The following is a 20,105-nucleotide window of genomic DNA, read 5'->3' as shown; positions in this document are numbered from 1 at the left end:
GGGAACTACAGTGAAAATTCTGTTGAAACTGGAGGCCTGTGGGTACGAGCACGTGGAATCCGATCCTTGTAAACAGCAGGACAAAACTGAGAGCAGAATCACATAGATCACAGAATGGTTGCTGCACAAAGTCATGCTCCCACTCCCTGGATTGTCTCCATCGCACTGCAATTTTTCTTTCTTCCGATGTTTGAAGTTTGCTGTATTCAATATATTTATTGATTATCAAAGTACATATATGTCACCTTATACAACCCTATATTTTCTTGTGGACATTCACAGTAAATATAAATAAGCAAAACAAATAATAATATAAACAACAAATATCAAGAACATGAGATGAAGAGCCCTTGAAAGTGAGTCCATTGGTTGTGGGAACAGTTTAGTGTTGGGGTGAAGTTGATTGAAGTTATCCCCTTTGGTTCAAGAGCCTGATAGTTGAGGGGGGGGGGGTCATACAGTAACTGTTCGTGAACCTGGTGATAAGAGTCCTCAGGTTTCTGTACCACCTTCCTGGTGGTAGCAGCGAGAAGAGAGCATAGCCTGGGTGGTGGGGTTCTTTGGTGATAGATTCTGCTTTCCTGTGACAACGCTCCATGTAGGTGTGCTCACTGGTGGGGAGGGCTTCATCCATGATGGACTGGGCTGTTCCACTGACTTTTGTAGGATTTTTTGTTCTAGGACATTTGTGTTTCCATACCAGGCCGTGATGCAACTAGTCAATATACTCTCCACCATTCATCTATACAAGTTTGTCAAAGTTTTTGATGACATGCTGAATCTTTGCAAACTTCCAAGAAAGTAGAGGCACTGTGCTTTCTTTGTAATGGCACTTACATGCTGGACCCAGGATAGATCCTCTGAAATGGTAAAACTGAGGAATTTCAAGTTGCTGTCCCTCTCCACCTCTGGAATATCACAATGAAGACTAGCTCATGGACCTCCGGTTTCCTCCTCCTGAAGCCAATAATCAGTTCCTTGATCTTGTTGGCATTGATTGAGAGGTTGTTGTGGTACATCTCAGCCAGATTTTCAGTCTTTCTCCTATATGCTGATAGGTCAGCAGCTTGGATTTGGCCAACGACAGTGGTATTGTCAGCAAACTTGAATATGGCATTAGAGCTGTGCTTAGCCTCACAGTTATAAGTATAAAGTGGGTAGAGCATGAAGCCAAGCACACAGTCTTCTAGTGCACCTGTATATATAGATATACTGCTTTTTATTGAATGTTGCAGTTGAATCTGCTTCCACTACACCCCAAACAACTTACCTCTTGTCATTTTGGTCTTTTAGAATTACCTTGTAAATTAATTCCTGGCCCCTCCATGAAGAGAAACTGTTCTTGCTAACTGTATTAGACAGTGTTCATAATTTTAAATATTATCTCATGTTGAAGGAGGAAAGGAATATGGTGTTAGTACAGGAAGTGATAGTGTGGTGAGAAGGATCAGCCATGATCTTATTGATTGAGTGAGAGTAGCCTGTTGCAGTTTCAATTTCTTATATGTTTATGAAAAGGAAGTGAACTGGTTACATACAATGAAGGCACACAGAGGGAATTATTCTAACATGGAATCAAGATCGATAATGTAAATTATTTTAAAACTTTCTATACAGGCAATTTCTGATTAATTCTGGGAAGATGATAATTCCATGTTTACAACCTTTGTGCCCCATCATGGGAAATTGACCCAAACAATACCCGTGAGACAATTATTCCTTTGGCTTTCCCACCAGGTGAATTTGGAGAGGTGTGCAGTGGGCATCTCAAGCTACCTGGAAAGAGGGAAATATTTGTGGCTATCAAGACATTGAAATCTGGTTACACAGAGAAGCAGAGACGGGATTTCCTGAGTGAAGCAAGCATCATGGGACAATTTGATCATCCGAACGTCATACATCTGGAAGGAGTGGTCACCAAAAGCAGCCCAGTAATGATCATCACAGAGTTCATGGAGAATGGTTCACTGGATTCCTTCCTCAGGGTAAGACGATCAGCTACTGTGTGTTCTTTCAGGAGATATCAGACAGTTTTCTATTGAAACAGAAATTGAAAACCCTTCCAATTCGATCTGTTTCCATCAGCAAATAGACAAAGACATCTAGCACTTCCTTACTAGAGTGTATTACAGAGGATCTTCACTCAGAAAAGAATACCAGGACAACTCAATGCAGGAATACCATGTCTGTGCTAAATGATGTCAGTCTGATTACTCCCATTTGCCTGCACTTGGTCTATACCACACAATACATTGCCTGTATACCTGCCTGCCTAGATATCTCTTACACATCACTATCTATCTGCTATCTGCACCCTCCCTGATACCACATTCTAGGCACCTACATTGAGGAAAAAAAAAGCTTACCCTGCAGATCTCTTGAACTTTTTCCCTCTCACCTTGAAGTTATCTCCTCCAGTATTTCACACTTCCTTCCTGGGAAAAACTCCCTCTATCCTATGTATGCCTCTTATTATTTTATATAGTTCTGTCAAGTATCCCTCAGCATCTGATGCGCCAGAGAAAACAGCCCAAGTTTGTTCAAATGATCCTTTTAGCCAATATGTTCTAACTCATGCAGCATGCTGCAAACCATTTCTAAATCCTCTCCAAAGGCTCCACATCCTACCCGTAATGGTGTGATGAGAACTGCAGATAATACTCCACATATACTGCACAGGCTGAGGGGAGCAGACACCAACAGAATCAAACTCATAAGGCTAGTGATGTTGTGGGGATGGAACTGGACTCTCTCACGGTGGTGTCTGAAAAGAGAATGCTGTTTAAGTTGCATGCCATCTTGGTCAATGTCTCCCATCCACTACATAATGTACTGGGTGGGCACAGGAGTACATTCAGCCAGAGACTCATTCCACTGAGATGCAGCACAGAGCGTCATAGGAAGTCATTCCTGCCTGTGGCCATCAAACTTTACAACTCCTCCCTTGGAGGGTCAGACACCCTGAGCCAATAGGCTGGGCCTGGACTTATTTCCTGGCATAATTTACATATTACTATTTAACTATTTATGGTTCTATTACTATTTATTATTCATGGTGCAACTGTAAGGAAAACCAATTTCCCCCGGGATCAATAAAGTATGACTATGACTATGACTGTGACATATGACCCAACTAAAGTTTTATACAGCTGCAGCACATCTTCCCAACTTCTGCACTCAATGCTCCAATCAATAAAGGCAAGCCTACCAGGGAAAAGGCTATCTTAGTTTGAGTATTGTCTGTCTTAGATTTTATTAGTCAGCTTAACATAAACGAACCCTTAGGAAGCAGTGATCGTTATATAATTAAATTCATTTTGCAATTTAAGAAGGAGAAGCCCAAATCACATGTATAGAATATAGAGGCATGAGAGAAGAGCTTGCCAAGTGGATTCTTCAGGGATACTGGAGGGGATGACAACACAACAAAGGAGCCTGAAGTTTCTGGGAATAATTCACAAGGGCAGGATAGATATGTCCCACAGAAGAACAAGTTCTCAAGTGGCAGGGCTAGGCAACCATGGCTGACAAGGGAAGTCAAAGAAAAGGCATGTAAGGTAGCAAAAGTGGATGAAGTTGGGTGATTGGAAAGTTTTTAAAATCCAACAAAAGTCAACTAAAAAAGCCCCAAGAAGAGAAAATATGAAATACGAGGGCAAACTAGCCAATAATATAAAGCAGGATAGTTATATAGGCAGGGTTTAAATGGACAGGGTAATGAGTGAAAATTATAAACAGGTGGGTGCAAATGAGGAGACAAGCAGGTAATTGGAGGAAGTCCAAAAAGGAAAGGGGCTGGGCCAGAACCTACATGGCCAGGTGAAAGAAAACAGAAATTAAAGACTGTCATGATCCAGAGCTACCAGCAAAGGCCCTTCAACCCAGTGTTCAGGCCGGATCCTTAGCAGTTCTCTCTGGTGCAGGTATCCAGAACTAGAGGGCAGAGCCTTAAAATTGAGGAGTGACCTTTTAGAACAAAAGTGAGGAGGTTTCTTTTTTAACCAAAGAGTGGTGAATCTGTGGAATGCTCTTCCACAGACTGTGGTGGAGGCCAAGTCTGTGGGTATATTTAAAGCGAAAGTTGATAGATCCCTGATTAGTCGGGGCATCAACGGATGGTGAGAGGTAAATGGGTTTGAGTAGGATCTGCGTTCAGCCATGATGAAATGGTAGAGCCGACTTGATGGGCTGAATGGCCTAATTCTGCTCCTAAGTCTTATGGTCTTAACCATGTCATACACCTTCTTTCCCATTCATTCGACTTATGACCACGTTCAGGGAGCTATGGTCTTGCACACCAAGATTCCACTATACATTAATGCACTTCAGAGTCCTGGCCACAATTCTATCCGAAACATTAAAACACAATGCTAACAACGTGGATTCTACTATTGATTCTAGTAAAACACCACTGATTACCGCCAGGGTGGCACAATGCTCTACAGTACCAGCACACCAGGTTCAATTCCTGCGGCTCTCTCTTAGGAGTTTATACATTCTTCCTGTGATCATGCTGGTTTCCTCCAAGTGCTCTGGTTTCCTCCCGGAATTCAAAAAAAACATACTGGTTGGTGGGTTAATTGGGCATTGTAAATTGTCCGGTGATGAGGCTCGGATTAAATCGGGGAATTTCTGGGCAGTGCAGCTGGAAGCACCGGAAGGGTCTATTCTGCGCTGTATCTCAATATATATAAAATATAAATTACAAACTTCTAGTCAGGGTAACAGCCCTCCACCACTACCCTGTGGCTTCTAAGACTAAGCCAAATGTGTATCCAATTTGCCAACTCACTGTGAATCCCATGTTACTACTTAAACATCTGGACCAGCCTAATCTGATTCCATGGTACTCCGTGAGAAACAACTGTCAGGTCACCAAGCATGCAGAAAGATTTAACGTTATAAGACCATAAGACAAAGGAGCAGAAGTCGGCCATTTGTCCCATCGAGTCTGCACCGCCATTTTATCATGAGCTGATCCATTCTCCCATTTAGTTCCACTCCTCTGCCCTTTCACCATAACCTTTGATGCCCTAGCTACTCAGATACCTATTAATCTCTGCCTTAAATACACCCAATGACTTAGCCTCCACTGCTGACCGTGGCAACAAATTCCATAGATTCACCACCCTCTGACTAAAAAAATTTCTTCGCATTTCTGTTCTGAATGGGCGCCTTTCAATCCTTAAGTCATGCCCTCTCGTACTAGACTCCCCCATCATGGGAAACAATTTTGCCACATCCTCTCTATCCATGCCTTTCAACACTCAAAATGTTTCTATGAGGTCTCCCCTCATTCTTCTAAACTCCAAGGAATACAGTCCAAGAGCGGACAAACGTTCCTCATATGTTAACCCTCTCATTCCCGGAATCATTCTAGTGAATCTTCTCTGTATCCTCTCCAACGTCAGCACATCCTTTCTTAAATAAGGAGACCAAAACTGCCCACAGTACTCCAAGTGAGGTCTCACCAGCATCTTATAGAGCCTCAACATCACATCCCTGCTCCTATACTCTATTCCTCTAGAAATGAATGCCAACATTGCATTCGCCTTCTTCACCACCGACTCAACCTGGAGGTTAACCTTAAGGGTATCCTGTACGAGGACTCCCAAGTCCCATTGCATCTCAGAACTTTGAATTCTCTTCCCATTTAAATAATAGTCTGCCTGTTTATTTCTTCTGCCAAAGTGCATAACCATACACTTTCCGACATTGTATTTCATTTGCCACTTCCTTGCCCATTCTTCCAATCTATCCAAGTCTCTCTGCAGCTCTCCATTTCCTCAGCACTACCGGCCCCTCCACCTACCTTCGTATCGTCAGCAAACTTAGCCACAAAGCCATCTATTCCATAATCCAAATCGTTGATGTACAATGTCAAAAGAAGCGGCCCCAACAGGGACCCCTGTTGAACACCACTGGTAACCGGCAGCCAACCAGAATAGGATCCCTTTATTCCCACTCTCTGTTTCCTGCCAATCAGCTAACACTCTATCCACGTATGTAACTTTCCCATAATTCCATGGGTTCTTATCTTGTTAAGTAGCCTCATGTGTGGCACCTTGTCAAAGGCCTTCTGAAAATCCAAATATACAACATCCACTACATCTCCCTTGTCTAGCCTACTGGTAATTTCCTCAAAAAATTGTAATAATTGTCAGGCAGGATTTTCCTTTAAGGAACCCATGCTGAATTCTGCCTATCTTATCATATGCCTCCAGGTACTCTGTAACCTCATCCTTGACAATCGACTCCAACAACTTCCCAACCACCGATGTCAAGCTAACAGGTCTATAATTTCCTTTTTGCTTTCCTTGCCCCCTTCTTAAATAGCGGAGTGACATTTGCAATCTTCCAGTCCTCCGGAACCATGCCAGAATCTATCGACTTTTGAAAGATCATCGCTAATGCCTCCGCAATCTCCACAGCTATGTAGTTATGGTAATACCTTTTCATTTTTATTTTTCAGCAAAATGATGGGCAGTTCACAGTTATACAGCTGGTTGGAATGCTGCGAGGAATCGCTGCTGGGATGAAATATCTGGCAGAAATGAGCTACGTGCACAGAGACCTGGCAGCCCGCAATATACTCGTTAACAGCAACCTTGTGTGCAAGGTTTCTGACTTTGGATTGTCCAGGTTCCTAGAGGAAGACACATCAGACCCAACATATACAAGTGCTTTGGTAAATCACACCATTAAAAATTATCAATGAGTTTGGGTAATATTGCATGTTCTTCACAAAAGTTCTTGCCCCTACCCCCCAACAAACCCTGTCTTCTCCACTTGGTCTTGTGCCAATATTTTTGCTATTTATCAATTTATCTTGTGCCTTATTCTTTACATTGATGCCACCATCCATGCTCCTTGTTAGAATGAAGGAAGTGGTTCAGGATTCTGATATCAGTAGCAAATAATATTCATTTGGAGTTTTCAAACAATTTTTCTTTTAACAATAAAACAGCTGCAAAGCCATGAAGCAGTAGCACAACTGAAAGTATAAACGTTTTGTGGCAACTCCATCCTGTTTCTTGTTACCATACTGAAGCCATTTGTCTTCTGTACAGCATAACTTGGTCATCTGTTTCTTCTCCCAGAAATGTTTCCTCATTATATTTTTAAATGGCTTTCCCTTTCTTCTTAGACTGTAGCTCTTGATCCTGGGCTCCCCAGCCACTGGGCAGCCCTCCTATGTCTAAACTTTTTTTATCTTGTTCGAACTTTTTCCTATGTCTAAATTGTTTGGTCCTGTTCGAACTTTTTCCTATGTTGTAACTGTCTGGTTACTGTCCACAATTCAAATAAAAACCATACTGGTTGGTGGGTTAATTGGTCATTGTAAATTGTCCTGTGATTAGGCTAGGATTAATTTGGGGGATTTAGTAGGTTTCTGTGAGATTTCCTCTAACTCTTCTAAACTCTGAATAAAATCATCCTAACTGAATCAGTCTTCAGGGATCAGTCTGGGAAGGCTTGCTGAACTCCTTCTATCACAAAAAAGTCTTTCTGTAATTAAAATCAAAACTGCACATGATACTCAAGCTCCAGTCTCACCAAGGTCCTATACAATTGTAGCAAGACATCCCTGCTCTTGTCCCCAAATCCTCTCACTAACAAGGCCACTGTACAATTTGCCTCCATATCTGCCTTCTGCATCTACATGCTGCAGTGCAGCAGCTGGTCCATGAGGGCAACTAAGTCTTGTTGTGCCTCCCCCTTTCTCCAATTTATCACCATTCTAATAATGATCTACCTCAGGGGTCCCCAACCTTTTTTGCACTGCGGACCGGTTTAATATTGACAATATTCTTGCGGACTGGCCGACGGGGGTGTGGGGGTGGGGGTAGGGTAGGGTTGCTAACGAACAAGAGTAGCAGTCAAATGCATTGTTTACCCAAAAGGCTACAATGACCATGAAGCCTTGCGCGGGCACCAATGCACATGCGCATCGTGACCTACCGATTCCTCACCCCCCCCCCCCCGCCTCCAAGCAAATCTTTTTTGGCGATTCTGTTCGTGGAGGTGGGTGTTAATCACTACCGGAATATAGGTGATAAGTGGGTAACACACTCAATTTTGTTTCTAAAAGGGTTTATCTAATGAATTTAATATTAAACACAGCGCATATTTTCCTCGCATGGATATAATGATAAGTCAATTATCAGGGGAGCTTGAAGTGTTGAACGAACTTCCAGTAGAAGTGGCAGAAGCAGGTTCGATATGATCATTTAAAAAAAAATTGGATAGGTATCTGGACAGGAAGGGAATGGAGGGTTATGGGCTGAGTGCAGGTCGGCGGGACTAGGTAAGAGTAGCGTTCGGCATGGACTAGAAGGGCCGAGATGGCCTGTTTCCGTGCTGTAATTGTTATATGGTTATATACGTCACTTATAAGTCAATAGCATCATAACATTTTAAGTAATATTTGGATATTAAACGCACAGCACATATTTTCCCCGTATGAACATATAAAATCATTGCAACACACCAATATAGCTGAATCAGTGGGAGCCCTGGGCTTGTTTCCCTGCAACAACACCATCCTATCGAGGGGTGATGGGAGACAGCGATACTCGAAGGGGGTTCCTGATGTCTAGTCTATTCCACAGTTTAGTTTTCATTGCATTCATTGCAGAAAACTCCGCTTCGCAGAAAAATGTTGGAAATGAAAGCAACGTTTTCATTGCTTTCGTGGCTATCTCAGGATATTTAGCCTTGACTTTGATCCAAAATGCCGACAGAGATGTTATGTCAAACATACTTTTCAGCCCGTCGTCATTTGCAAGCTCGAGGAGTTCATCGCCTTCCCGCCTTGACACGGATGACGCGCGGGTAATGACCTCGCATGCGTAATGGCTGATCAGTGGCCATGACAGGGAATGAGGAAATGTGCAGCTGACCAAATCATATCGCTTCCTCGCAGCCCGGTAGTGCATGGTCTGGGGCCCGGTACTGGTCTGCGGGCTGGTGGTTGGGGACCGCTGATCTACCTTCTTCCTATTGCCACCAAAAATAAGTAACTTCACACCTATTCAACCTAGGCTGCAACTGCAATGTATCTGCCCACTCCCCCAAGCCATTCAAATCAAACTGGAGCTTATTTCCACCCTCCTCAGGTTCATCCTCTTACCCAGTTTAGTGCTGTCCATAAATTTTCAGATGTTATATTTAACTCCCTCAACCAAACCATTAGTGTGTCTTGTGAATTTATGGGCTCCCAGGTACAGTGCAAGTCACTTGGAAAACATCTAAAGACTCCAGTCATCCAGTTCTTTATCCATCCAGTTCTCTATTCAACACCAATTTCATTGCTTTAATTATGCATGCATCCTAAAGCTTTTCTAAGATTATCCACATCCACTGGTTCTCCCTTTTCAAATGAAGTCTTAGCCCAAAATATTGACTGTTCATTTCCCTCCAGAGATGCTGACTGACCTGCTGAGTTCCTCCAGCATATTGTGTGTTCTCCAGATTTCCAGCATCTGCAGTCTCTCTTCTGTCTTGTGCTTTCAAATTCATCTTGACTTTGTCAATTCCAATCACCCTTATCCTAGTGGTGTATTACCCCAACATTTGTAGTGGCCTGTAATGTTCTCCTCAGCACTAATATCAGGCTACTCGGCCATTACATTCCGCTTTCTTTCTATCTCCTTTTTTTAAATAGTCACCACCTTCTAATCTGTAGGAACTGTTCCAGACTTCAAAGAATGTTGAGAAATCACCTACAATGTATCCAATATTTCTGAGGCCATTTCTTTTCATTCTCTGAGATTCAGCCTATGAAGGCTCTGAGGATTTGTCAGTCTTTAATTCCTTCAGATTCCCTAACACCATTCTCCCGTTAATACTCTTGTCATTCAGCTCCCCTCATTGGACCATCCACAATATTTCTGGGAAGTTACTCGTATCTTCATCTGTGAAGGCATATCCCAAGTGGTGTTTGAAATAAAAACAGAAAATCCTGGGAAAGCTCAGCAGATCTAACAGCATTTGTGGAAGGAGTTTGTTGTTGTCTATCAACTGTCAGGACTTTAAGTAATGTTCCCAGTCTCTCAAGGCTAACTCATGCCTCACACCTTCACAATATCCTTTCTTTAGGTTCAGGACCCTAATCTCAGAATCACCCTCTCATTTTCCATCTTCATGAAGAAATCTATCATATAACCATATAACGATTACATCATGGAAACAGGCCATCTCGGCCCTTCTAGTCTGTGTCGAACTCTTACTCTCACCTAGTCCCACCGACCTGCACTCAGCCCATAACCCTCCATTCCTTTCCTGTCCATATATCTATCCAATTTAACTTTAAATGACAACATCGAACCTGCCTCAACCACTTCTGCTGGAAGCTCGTTCCACACAGCTACCACTCTCTGAGTAAAGAAGTTCCCCTCATGTTACCCCTAAACTTTTGCCCTTTAACTCTCAACTGATGTCCTCTTGTTTGAATCTCCCCCGCTCTCAATGGTAAGAGCCTATCCACGTCAACTCTCTCAATCCCCCTTATGATTTTAAACACCTCTATCAAGTCCCCCCTCAACCTTTTACGCTCCAAAGAATAAAGACCTAATCTGTTCAACCTTTCTCTGTAACTTAGGAGATGAAATCCAGGCAACATTTTAGTAAATCTCCTCCGTACTCTCTCAATTTTATTGACATCTTTCCTATAATTTGGTGACCAGAACTGTACACAATACTCCAGATTTGGCCTCACCAATGCCTTGTACAATTTCAGCAATACATCCCATCAGTGTTATGGCTGCTCTGCTTCACATGACCCCATGCACCAGGTTTATTATTAATCCTTTCTTGGTACACCATGCCCAGTCTAAAACAGCTTTCTCTCCAGGTGGTTCCTCAACATATTGTTCCAAACTACACTGCAGAAATTCACCTGCTACATTGTTCCTGGTAATTTGTTTTGCCCAATCTACGTGTAGATTGGAGTTATCCATAATCAGAGTTATATTCGTATTGGCAAAGTTTCCAATTCCTTGTTCATTGCTGTCCCCCGTACCACTGCTGCTGTCTGAATATCTGGGTGCAACCCCTCCTGATATCTTCTGCCCTTTGGTATTCCTTAGCTCCAACAGTACCGATTCACTTCATAAATTTCCTGAGTCATATAGCACAGAAGCAGGTTTTACAACAAACTTATTTACGCTTCTATTCTTGCACATTGTGTTGATTATGTCTTACCTGAGCTACTCTCCTTCATGTTACATTTGCCTGTCCTTTCCGCGTACCGAGTCTCTTTTGGTGTACAATTTCCATCCCGTATCACCCTGTAGCTGTGTCTCTGTAATCACCACCATATTCAATTCATTCGCATTTATTTGTACAGTTAATTCATTCTTTACAGTAAGTACCTTGTGTATTGAGACTCAGTGCCTTTGTACTTGTCCCTTTAACATTCTTCATCATTTTGTACTGTGGTCCTTCTTGCCTTCTGCCCCGGTCTCTTCTTTCTCCACCTTGCCTATCAGTTTCCTGTCTTGTTTCCATCCTTGGTTCTTCCTGCTCATCTGCCCTGCTCAGGTGCTCCTTTATCCATCCAGTAAGTAGTCTAGATGTCTCCAACCTAGATGATCCTTTGTTCTGAAGTTAAACCTATGTTGCCATGCCAGTTGTAATGTAATCTTAACAAAAATGAACTCTATTAGCTCCAGTGTTGTATAGTGCTTTTTTTTTTTGCTTTCAGGGAGGGAAAATTCCAATCCGCTGGACAGCTCCAGAGGCCATTCAGTACAGGAAGTTCACATCAGCCAGTGATGTTTGGAGTTATGGCATAGTCATGTGGGAAGTGATGTCCTATGGGGAGCGACCTTACTGGGACATGACCAATCAAGATGTATGTTAATTTCTCTATTGTTTTATCTTGAGACTTTTGAAGAGATTGTAAATTGTGACTCTGTAAGGTCCGTTGTCTGTACGTAGTAATTCCTGAACTATGTATTCTCTCACTACAAAGTGAAAGAGCATGCACTTATTCGTACAGGGTATGAGGAAAAACCCAGTAACAACAACCAGTCAGTTCAGTGTTAATGTAGGGAAAGTTTAACAAATACTAGTTGGAGGCAGAATTGGCAGTCCACTGTGGTGGACAGAAAGGTAATAAATAGTCAGGATAAATGGGTCATTTTCAGGACACCAGAGGTGTCAATTATTTCACATCAATGTTAATAATTGTTAAAGAGAATGAGTGTGCTGAAGCCCTACTTAACGAAAATCTGCAAGGGAATTTGTATGAGTGAATGGATAAAAATGTCAGAGTATGATGACCGGAATGCACGGTTATCCTGCAGGTTCAGCATTCCACGATGCAGATTTTACTTTATGAGATGGAATCAGCCCTTCCGGTCCTACAAGTCGCAACCCTGAACAACTTCTGATTTAACCCTTACCTAATCACAGGACAATTTACAATACAATTAATCGTATGTCTTTGAACTGTGGGAGGAAACCGGAGCTCTAAGAGAAAACCCACATACTCCACGGAAAGAACGTACAAGCTCCTTACAGATTCAACACTGAACTCTGATGCCCTGAGCTACAATAGCTATAACTATGTTATTGTGGCACCCAGATCTGACACAGATACAGTAAGCGAGAGGGGGTGTCGTCTCCTCAATAGGAGAAATGTATACTTAGCCATATGTAGAGATGACTTTCCATGGGGATTGACCAGTGAGGCCATATGGTGGAACTTAGAAACAGAAAGATGAAGGCAATCTCGTTGGCTGTATTATAGACCCTCCCCCAATAGTCAGCAGGAGCAGGTGGTTAGAAAGATTGGTCACCGTTGTAAGAATCAGAATCAGGTTTATTATCACTGGCATGTGACGTGAAGGTGGAATCTCATGTGGATAGGGTGGTGAAGAAAGCTTTTGGTATGCTTGCCTTTATTAATCAGAGCATTGAGTATAGGAGTTGGGATGTAATGTTGAAATTGTATAAGGCATTGGTAAGGCCAGATTTGGAGTATTGTGTACAGTTCTAGACACCGAATTATAGGAAAGATGTCAATGAAATTGAGAGAGTCCAGAGGAGATTTACTAAAATGTTGCCTGGATTTCGTCTCCTAAGTTACAGAGAAAGATTGAACAAGTTAGGTCTTTATTCTTTGGAGCGTAGAAGGTTGAGAGGGGACTTGATAGAGGTGTTTAAAATTATGAGGGTGATTGATAGAGTTGATGTGGATAGGCTTTTCCATTGAGAATGGGGGAGATTCAAACGAGGACATGAGTTGAGAGTTAAAGGGCAAAAGTTTAGGGGTAACATGAGGGGGACCTTCTTTACTCAGAGAGTGGTAACTGGGTGGAACGAGCTTCCAGTAGACGTGGTTGAGGCAGGTTCGATATTGTCGTTTAAAGTTAAATTGGATAGATATATGGACAGGAAGGGAATGGAGGGTTATGGACCAAGTGCAGGTCGGTGGGACTAGGTGAGAGTAGGAGTTCGGCACGGACTAGAAGGGCCGAGGTGGCCTGTTTCCAGGCTGTAATTGTTATATGGTTATATGGTTATAAGAATGGGCAAAGAAACAGCAGTTAGATTATAGTGTAGGGAAGTGTATGATCATGCACTTTGTTCGAAGGAATAAAGGTATAGAATATCTTTTTTCTTTTTCCAATATTTTTATTAATTAATTTACATATAAGAATACAGAGTACAGGAAAAAATATGTATATATCAATAAATTATACTAAATCGCATATAAAGACTCCTTACCCTATATTCATACAAGTTAATTAATTGGTAACATTGAAATGTAGTCATTTTATGATATAAAAAAAATCTAACCCACTACCAACACCGAAGCTGATTAGTAAAGAAAAAAAGGAAAAAAAATTATTAGTCATCATCTGTACTTTAACAGCAAATCAAAGCTTTTGAAACTAATTCAGAAAAGCTCCGCACAATGTTTGAAAGTCCTGACTAGATTCAGAGATTGAACATCGAATCTTCTCTTAAATTTAAACATGACATCACATCACGTAACCATTGGGCGTGAATAGGAGGGGCCACAACCTTCCATTTAAGCAAAAGCATCCTTCTGGCCATAAGAGACAAAAAGCCAAGTCAGATTTTGCAAGTCAGATGACTCCAAAATAATATCCTTTCCTCCAACAATACCAAATAAAGCAGTCAAAGGATTAGGCTTACAGTTTAAAAAGTATCGAGAAAGTTTGAAATACTTCTTTCCAAAATTTTCCAAGAATCAGACATGTCCAAAACATATGAATGAGTGAAGCTTCTCCATTATTACATTTATCACAATACGGAGATATATCCAAATAAAAACGAGACAACTTATCCTTGGTCATGTGGGCCCTACGGACCACTTTAAATTGTAGGAGAGAGTGGTGAGCACATAACGATGAAGTGTTAACCAATTTAAAAATTTGATTCCAAGTTTCCTCAAAAATTGAAGTCTGTAAATCTTGTTCTCAAAGATTTTTAATTTTATCTACAGGAACACTTCTCATTCCCAGCAGCATATTGTAAATATTAGATATAGATCCATTATAAAAAGGTTTCAAATTAAAGATTACATCTAGTAGATTCTTATCAGGTCTTTTAGGAAATGTACTTACTTGAGACTGTAAAAAATCTCTTATTTGTAGGTATCGAAAAAAATGAGTTTTGGGTAAACTATATTTAGTTGACAGTTGTTCAAACAAAAAAGACTTACCTCTACAAACAAGTCCTAAAAGCATTTAATACCTAATCTATCCCATTCTTTAAATGCCACATCAATCATAGAGGTTTTAAAAAATTAGAAAAAATGGGACTCGAAAGAGAAAATCCCAATAAGCCAAAGTATTTTTGGAATTGTGTCCAAATTCTCACAGTGTGTTTAACTACCAGATCATCAGTTAACTTACTCAGAGACAAAGGGAGTAAGGATCCAAGAAGAGAAATAATAGAGAATTTATTAACAGAGTTAGCTTCTAAAAAAAAACCACATCAGGCAATCCTCATGATTTATGTAATATAACCAGAATTTAAGATTTCTTCGATTAACTGCACAATAATAAAATCTAAAGTTTGGTAATCCTCCATTCTTTTTATCTTTCTGAAGATGAATTTTGTTTAATCTAGAACGCTTATTCTTCCAGATATAAGAAGATATAATAGAGTCAACGGAATCAAAAAAAGGATTTAGGAATAAAAACCAGCAATGCCTGAAAAAGATATATAAATTTAGGTAATATATTCATTTTGATAGAGTTGATTCGACCAATCAGCGATAACGAAAAAGGCGACCAATTTGATAGTATCCTTTTTATGTGATTCAATAGGGTAAGAAAATTTTCTTTAAATAGACACATAGTTTTTAGTGATTGTTACATCTAAGTAGGTAAATTTTTTTTTACGTTTCTAAAGGAAGGTTAGAATTTGTTGGTATCAAATTGTTCAGAGGAAAAAGTTCACTTTTATATAGGTTTAATTTATAACCTGAGAACTAGCTAAAACAGGAGAGTAAAGAAAGCACATGAGGTAATGAAATCTCAAAATTAGAAATAAATAGCGGCAGATCATCAGCGTACAGCGAGACTTTATGAATAGTGTCTCTCCTTAAAATACTAGTGATATCATTAGATTCTCGAAATGCAATGGCTAAGGGTTCTAAGGCCAGATCAAAAAGCAAAGGGCTCAACGGACAGCCTTGTCTAGTACTACGTTGAAGCTTAAATGGTTTGGAATTATGAGAATTAGTGATAACCCTAGCAGAAGGAGCTAAATAAAGTAATTTAATCCATTAAATGAAAATGGGTCCAAAATTGAATTTTTCTGAAGTTTTAAACAAATAATTCCATTCAACCCTGTCGAAAGCTTTCTCAGCATCTAAGGATACCACACATTCCGATATCATATTAGAAGAAGAATAAGTAACATTTAATAACTGATGAATATTAAAGTGAGAATATCGATTTTTGATAATTCCAGTTTGGTTATCAGAAAAGACAGATGGTAAAATATTTTCAATCCTATGGGCCAAAACTTTAGATAGGATCTTAGTATCAACATTAAGTAAAGAAATTGGTCTATAAGAAGAGCATTCAGTTGGATCCTTATTCTTTTTAAGGATAAGAGAAATGGAAGCCTCATAAAAAGATTGAGGGGGTCTGCCCGACTTGAATGAATGTGAAAAAACTGAACATAAATGAGGTATAAGCAGTGAGGAAAAGATCTTGTAAAACTCTCCAGAAAATCCATCTGGACCTGGAGCTTTCCTCAAATATAATGAGCGCACAGCCTCAACAATTTCCTCAAAAGAAATAGGTTGTTCCAACAACTTTCTGTGGTCTGCAGAAATTGTAGGAATGTTTAGTTGATCTAAAAAAATGTTCATTACAGTGTTATCCTTAGAAGATTCAGAACTATAAAGTTTAGAGTAAAATTCTCTAAAAGTATCATTTATTTCTATATAATCATTTGTCCTATCACCATTAGCTTTGCATATTTCTTTAATCTGTTGTTTAGCTATAAAGGTTTTAATTTGATCAGCCAATAATTTACCTGTTTTATCTCCATGAATATAAAATTGACTTTTATCTTTTAGAAGTTGGGTTTCAACTGGATAAGTTAAAAGGAGATCATATTTAGTTTTAGTTTCAACACGTCTTTTATATAAGGCAGGTCCTGGAGCCAAGGGATACTCTTGGTCTAACTGTGTCAGCTGATTAGCTAACTCACTCCTCTCTTTATTAGCTTTTCTCTTAATACTTGCAGTATAAGAAATAGTTCGTCCTCTTATATACACCTTAAAGGCATCCCATCTGAGAAGACTAGAAGTCTCCTCTAACGTATTCTCTTCAAAAAAAAAGTAATTTGTCTCTCCATAAACTTAAATATCTTTATCAGATAACAAATTTAGATTAAATCTATTTGTTTGAAGAAGACGGGAAATTTAAAGATAGAAACACAGGAATGTGATCTGAAACAGCAATCTCTTTATATTCACAGGATCGAACTAATGGAATCATTTGGCTATCAATAAAAAAAATCCATCCTGGAATATGTATGATGGACATGAGAGAAAAACAAATATTCCTTGTGTACTGGATGAAAAAAAAATGCCAAGCATCAATAATACCACATTTCATTAAAAAAGCTTTAATAAACACAGCTGATTTATTTGGTATCATTGGTTTAGAAGATGAACGATCTAAAACTGGATCTGAGCAACAATTAAAGTCTCCACCCATCAACAATGTGTACAGACTTAGATCTGGCAAAAATGAAAAAAAAAACACTCTAAGAAACCTGGGTCATCTACATTTGGAGCATATACTTTGGCAAATACCATTAATTTCTTATTTAGTTTCCCTGATACTATAACAAAACGCCCATTAGTAGCAGAAATTACTTTATGTTGAACAAAGGGAAATATATTATCTACAAGGATCAAAACTCCTCTAGCTTTGGCCTGAAACAAGGAATGGAAATGAGATTCCCTGCATTGATTAAAAGAGCGTGAATTGTCACAATTTCGTATATGGGTTTCTTGAAGAAAACAATTGGTACCTTAAGTTTTTTAATATAGGCAAAAATCTTATTTCTTTTCACAGGGTGGTTTCGCCCTTTCATGTTAAAACTAAGTAAATTAATACTTTGATCCACTTTAAAACTATTTATAAGAAAGTTTAAAGTATCAATCAGAAAAATATAAATTAAACCCAAATAATAAACCTTGAGCTAAGCAACAGAATTGACTAGATTCCCAAATCAGCTTCAAGAAAAAAGAACTTCCCATCCCCCTCCCTCCTCCCAAAGAGAGAAACTTGGTCAAAGAACAACCGCTATCTACTTCCCCTAAACACATTCCCTTAGAAAGCCTGTTGGAACCGCTCCAGAGAATTCAAGGTTATTTACTGTTTCAACCAAGACTAAATAATATACAGTGGAAAACAAGCTTAGACAGGTTTATCAAACAGAAATAGCAATTATTCATACTGAAAAATATTAAACAGTCATTTTTTTAATATGTAGTATTTCTGAATTGCAAGATTTTTAATCTAATTAATATATGTACACAGTCATTTTTTAAGTCCAAAAATTCTTGCACCTGCTTCTTCATATAAAACCATTTAAATGATCCATTTTCCAGCGTAATTCTCAATCGAGTCTGAGAACGAAGAGGGGGTTTAAAATTTTGGCTATATAGCTCCGCCATAACTTTTTTAAACTTAACACATTCTGCCATAACGTCTGATGAAAAATCTTCAACAATACGAATCTTTTGATCTTGATAGTCAATCATACCTTTTCCATGAACAGCACAAATCAGACGGTCCTTTATTTGAAATTCGTGGAAACATATAATGAATGATCTTGGTTTTGATTTTGAAGTTGATCCGTAGATAGGCGACCTGTGTGTAGATCAATCAAAGGCAGAGACTTTATGATATCAGGGAATAAGTCCATCAAAAGGTTTGCAAAGAATTCTTTAGGATTATCTCCTTCCGTTTGTTGTTTAAGTCCCAAGATTTGTAAGTTGTTCCTCCTACTTCTGTTTTCCAAATCAATAATCTTCTGTCTCATTATTTTGTTGGACTTGGATTGTTTTTCATACAGCTTTTCAATATCATCCATTTTGTCATCCAGTAAAGTAATAACATCTTCATGTTTCTTTATCTTCTTATCATGCTCGGTTAAAATTCCTTGAATGTCTTCCGGTTTCGTACCTATTTGTTTACTTTCAGCGCAGATTTATTTTCTGAACTGGTGAAACTCCTCAGTAAGCTTTTGAATTGTGCCCGTAATAGTTTCCAAAGCTGCTTTGGTAGTCGTAGTAAAATAATACCCCGTCTAACAGTACAGTCGTATTTCAAAAGGTTGGAGAGAAAACGAGCAGCAGGAAAGACCTGTTACTCCATCAGCGGCCAGCAGGCAAATCCCCATATTTTCTAAATGCGGAGAAAATTCAGAGGTGCTAAGAGACTTGGGAATCCTCTTGCAGGATTCCCTAACTGTTAACTTGCAGGCTGAGTCATTGGTGAGGAAGGCAAATGCAATGTCAGCATTCATTTTAAGAGGACTAGAGTATAAAAGCAAGAATGTAATGTTAAGGTATTGGCCAGACCTGACAAGAAGAAATGGTATGCTGGAATTGAAGAGACCCAGATGAAGTGTACAAGAATGGTCTTGGGAAATAAAGTGTTAATGTATGAGGAGTGTTTGATAGCTCTTGACCTGCACTTGCTGGAGTTTTGTAGAATGAGGATGATCTCATTGAAATCTATCAAATATTGTGGGGCCTGGATAGGGTGGATGCGGAGAGGACATTTCCTATGGTGGGAGAGCCTGAGACCAGAGTGTACAGCCTAAGAATAGAAGGATGTCATAGAGTCATAGAAAAGTACAGCACAGAAACAGGCCCTTTGATCCATCTAGTCTGTGCTGAACCATTTAAAACTGCCTAGTCCCATCAACCTGCACCTGGACCATAGCCCACCATACCCCTCCCATCTATGTACCTATCCAAACTTCTCTTTAATGTTGAAATTGAGCTTGCAAGTATCCCTTGTGCTGACAACTTGTTCCACATTCTCACTACCATCTGAGTAAAGGTTTACCTTCAGTTTCCCCTAAAACATTTCACTTTTCATCCTCAACCCATGACTTCTTGTTGTAGTCCCACCCAACTTCAGTGGAAAAAGCTTATTTGCATTTACCCTGTCTATGTCTCTCATAATTTTGTATACCTCTGTCAAATCTCCTTTAGGTAAGGATGAATTTCTTTAGCCAAAGTGTACTATATCTGTGGAGTTTATTGGCACAGGTGGCTGTGGAGGCCAAGTGAAGCCTAGATTGCTACGATGTTGATTAGTAAGGGGGTCAAAGGTTACTGAGATAAGGCAGGAGAATAGGGTTGAAGGGCATAATAAATCAGCCATGATGGAATGGCAGCAGTCTCGATGGGCCAAATAGCCTAATTCTGCTCCTATGTCATGTGGTCTTATGGTTTAAGAAAGAAAGGAAAAAGAAACCAGGGATCTTCAGGCTAGTCAGCTGGACATCAGTGGTGGGGATGTCATTGGAGGAATATTGAAGGACAGGATATACCTGAATTTAGAAAGACAAAATTT

At 39.8% G+C, this 20,105-nt stretch overlaps 1 protein-coding gene across 5 annotated transcripts in view; it reads left to right on the top strand.

Moving 5' to 3' along the window:
* Positions 1-20,105, top strand: part of LOC140188781 (ephrin type-B receptor 2) — a 490,120-nt gene that overhangs the window by 456,408 nt on the left and 13,607 nt on the right. For all 5 annotated transcript variants that reach the window (XM_072245411.1, XM_072245408.1, XM_072245409.1 and 2 more), the window contains 3 exons: positions 1,738-1,985; positions 6,473-6,688; positions 11,708-11,857. In XM_072245411.1, the coding sequence (XP_072101512.1) occupies positions 1,738-1,985; positions 6,473-6,688; positions 11,708-11,857 (614 nt within the window). The remainder of the gene's footprint in view (positions 1-1,737; positions 1,986-6,472; positions 6,689-11,707; positions 11,858-20,105) is intronic.

Source organism: Mobula birostris, chromosome 27 (assembly GCF_030028105.1).
Source record: "Mobula birostris isolate sMobBir1 chromosome 27, sMobBir1.hap1, whole genome shotgun sequence".
Taxonomy (NCBI): Eukaryota; Metazoa; Chordata; class Chondrichthyes; order Myliobatiformes; family Myliobatidae; genus Mobula; species Mobula birostris.
The sequence above is the reverse complement of the archived record's forward strand: the minus strand, read 5'-3'. Positions and strand labels throughout refer to the sequence as shown.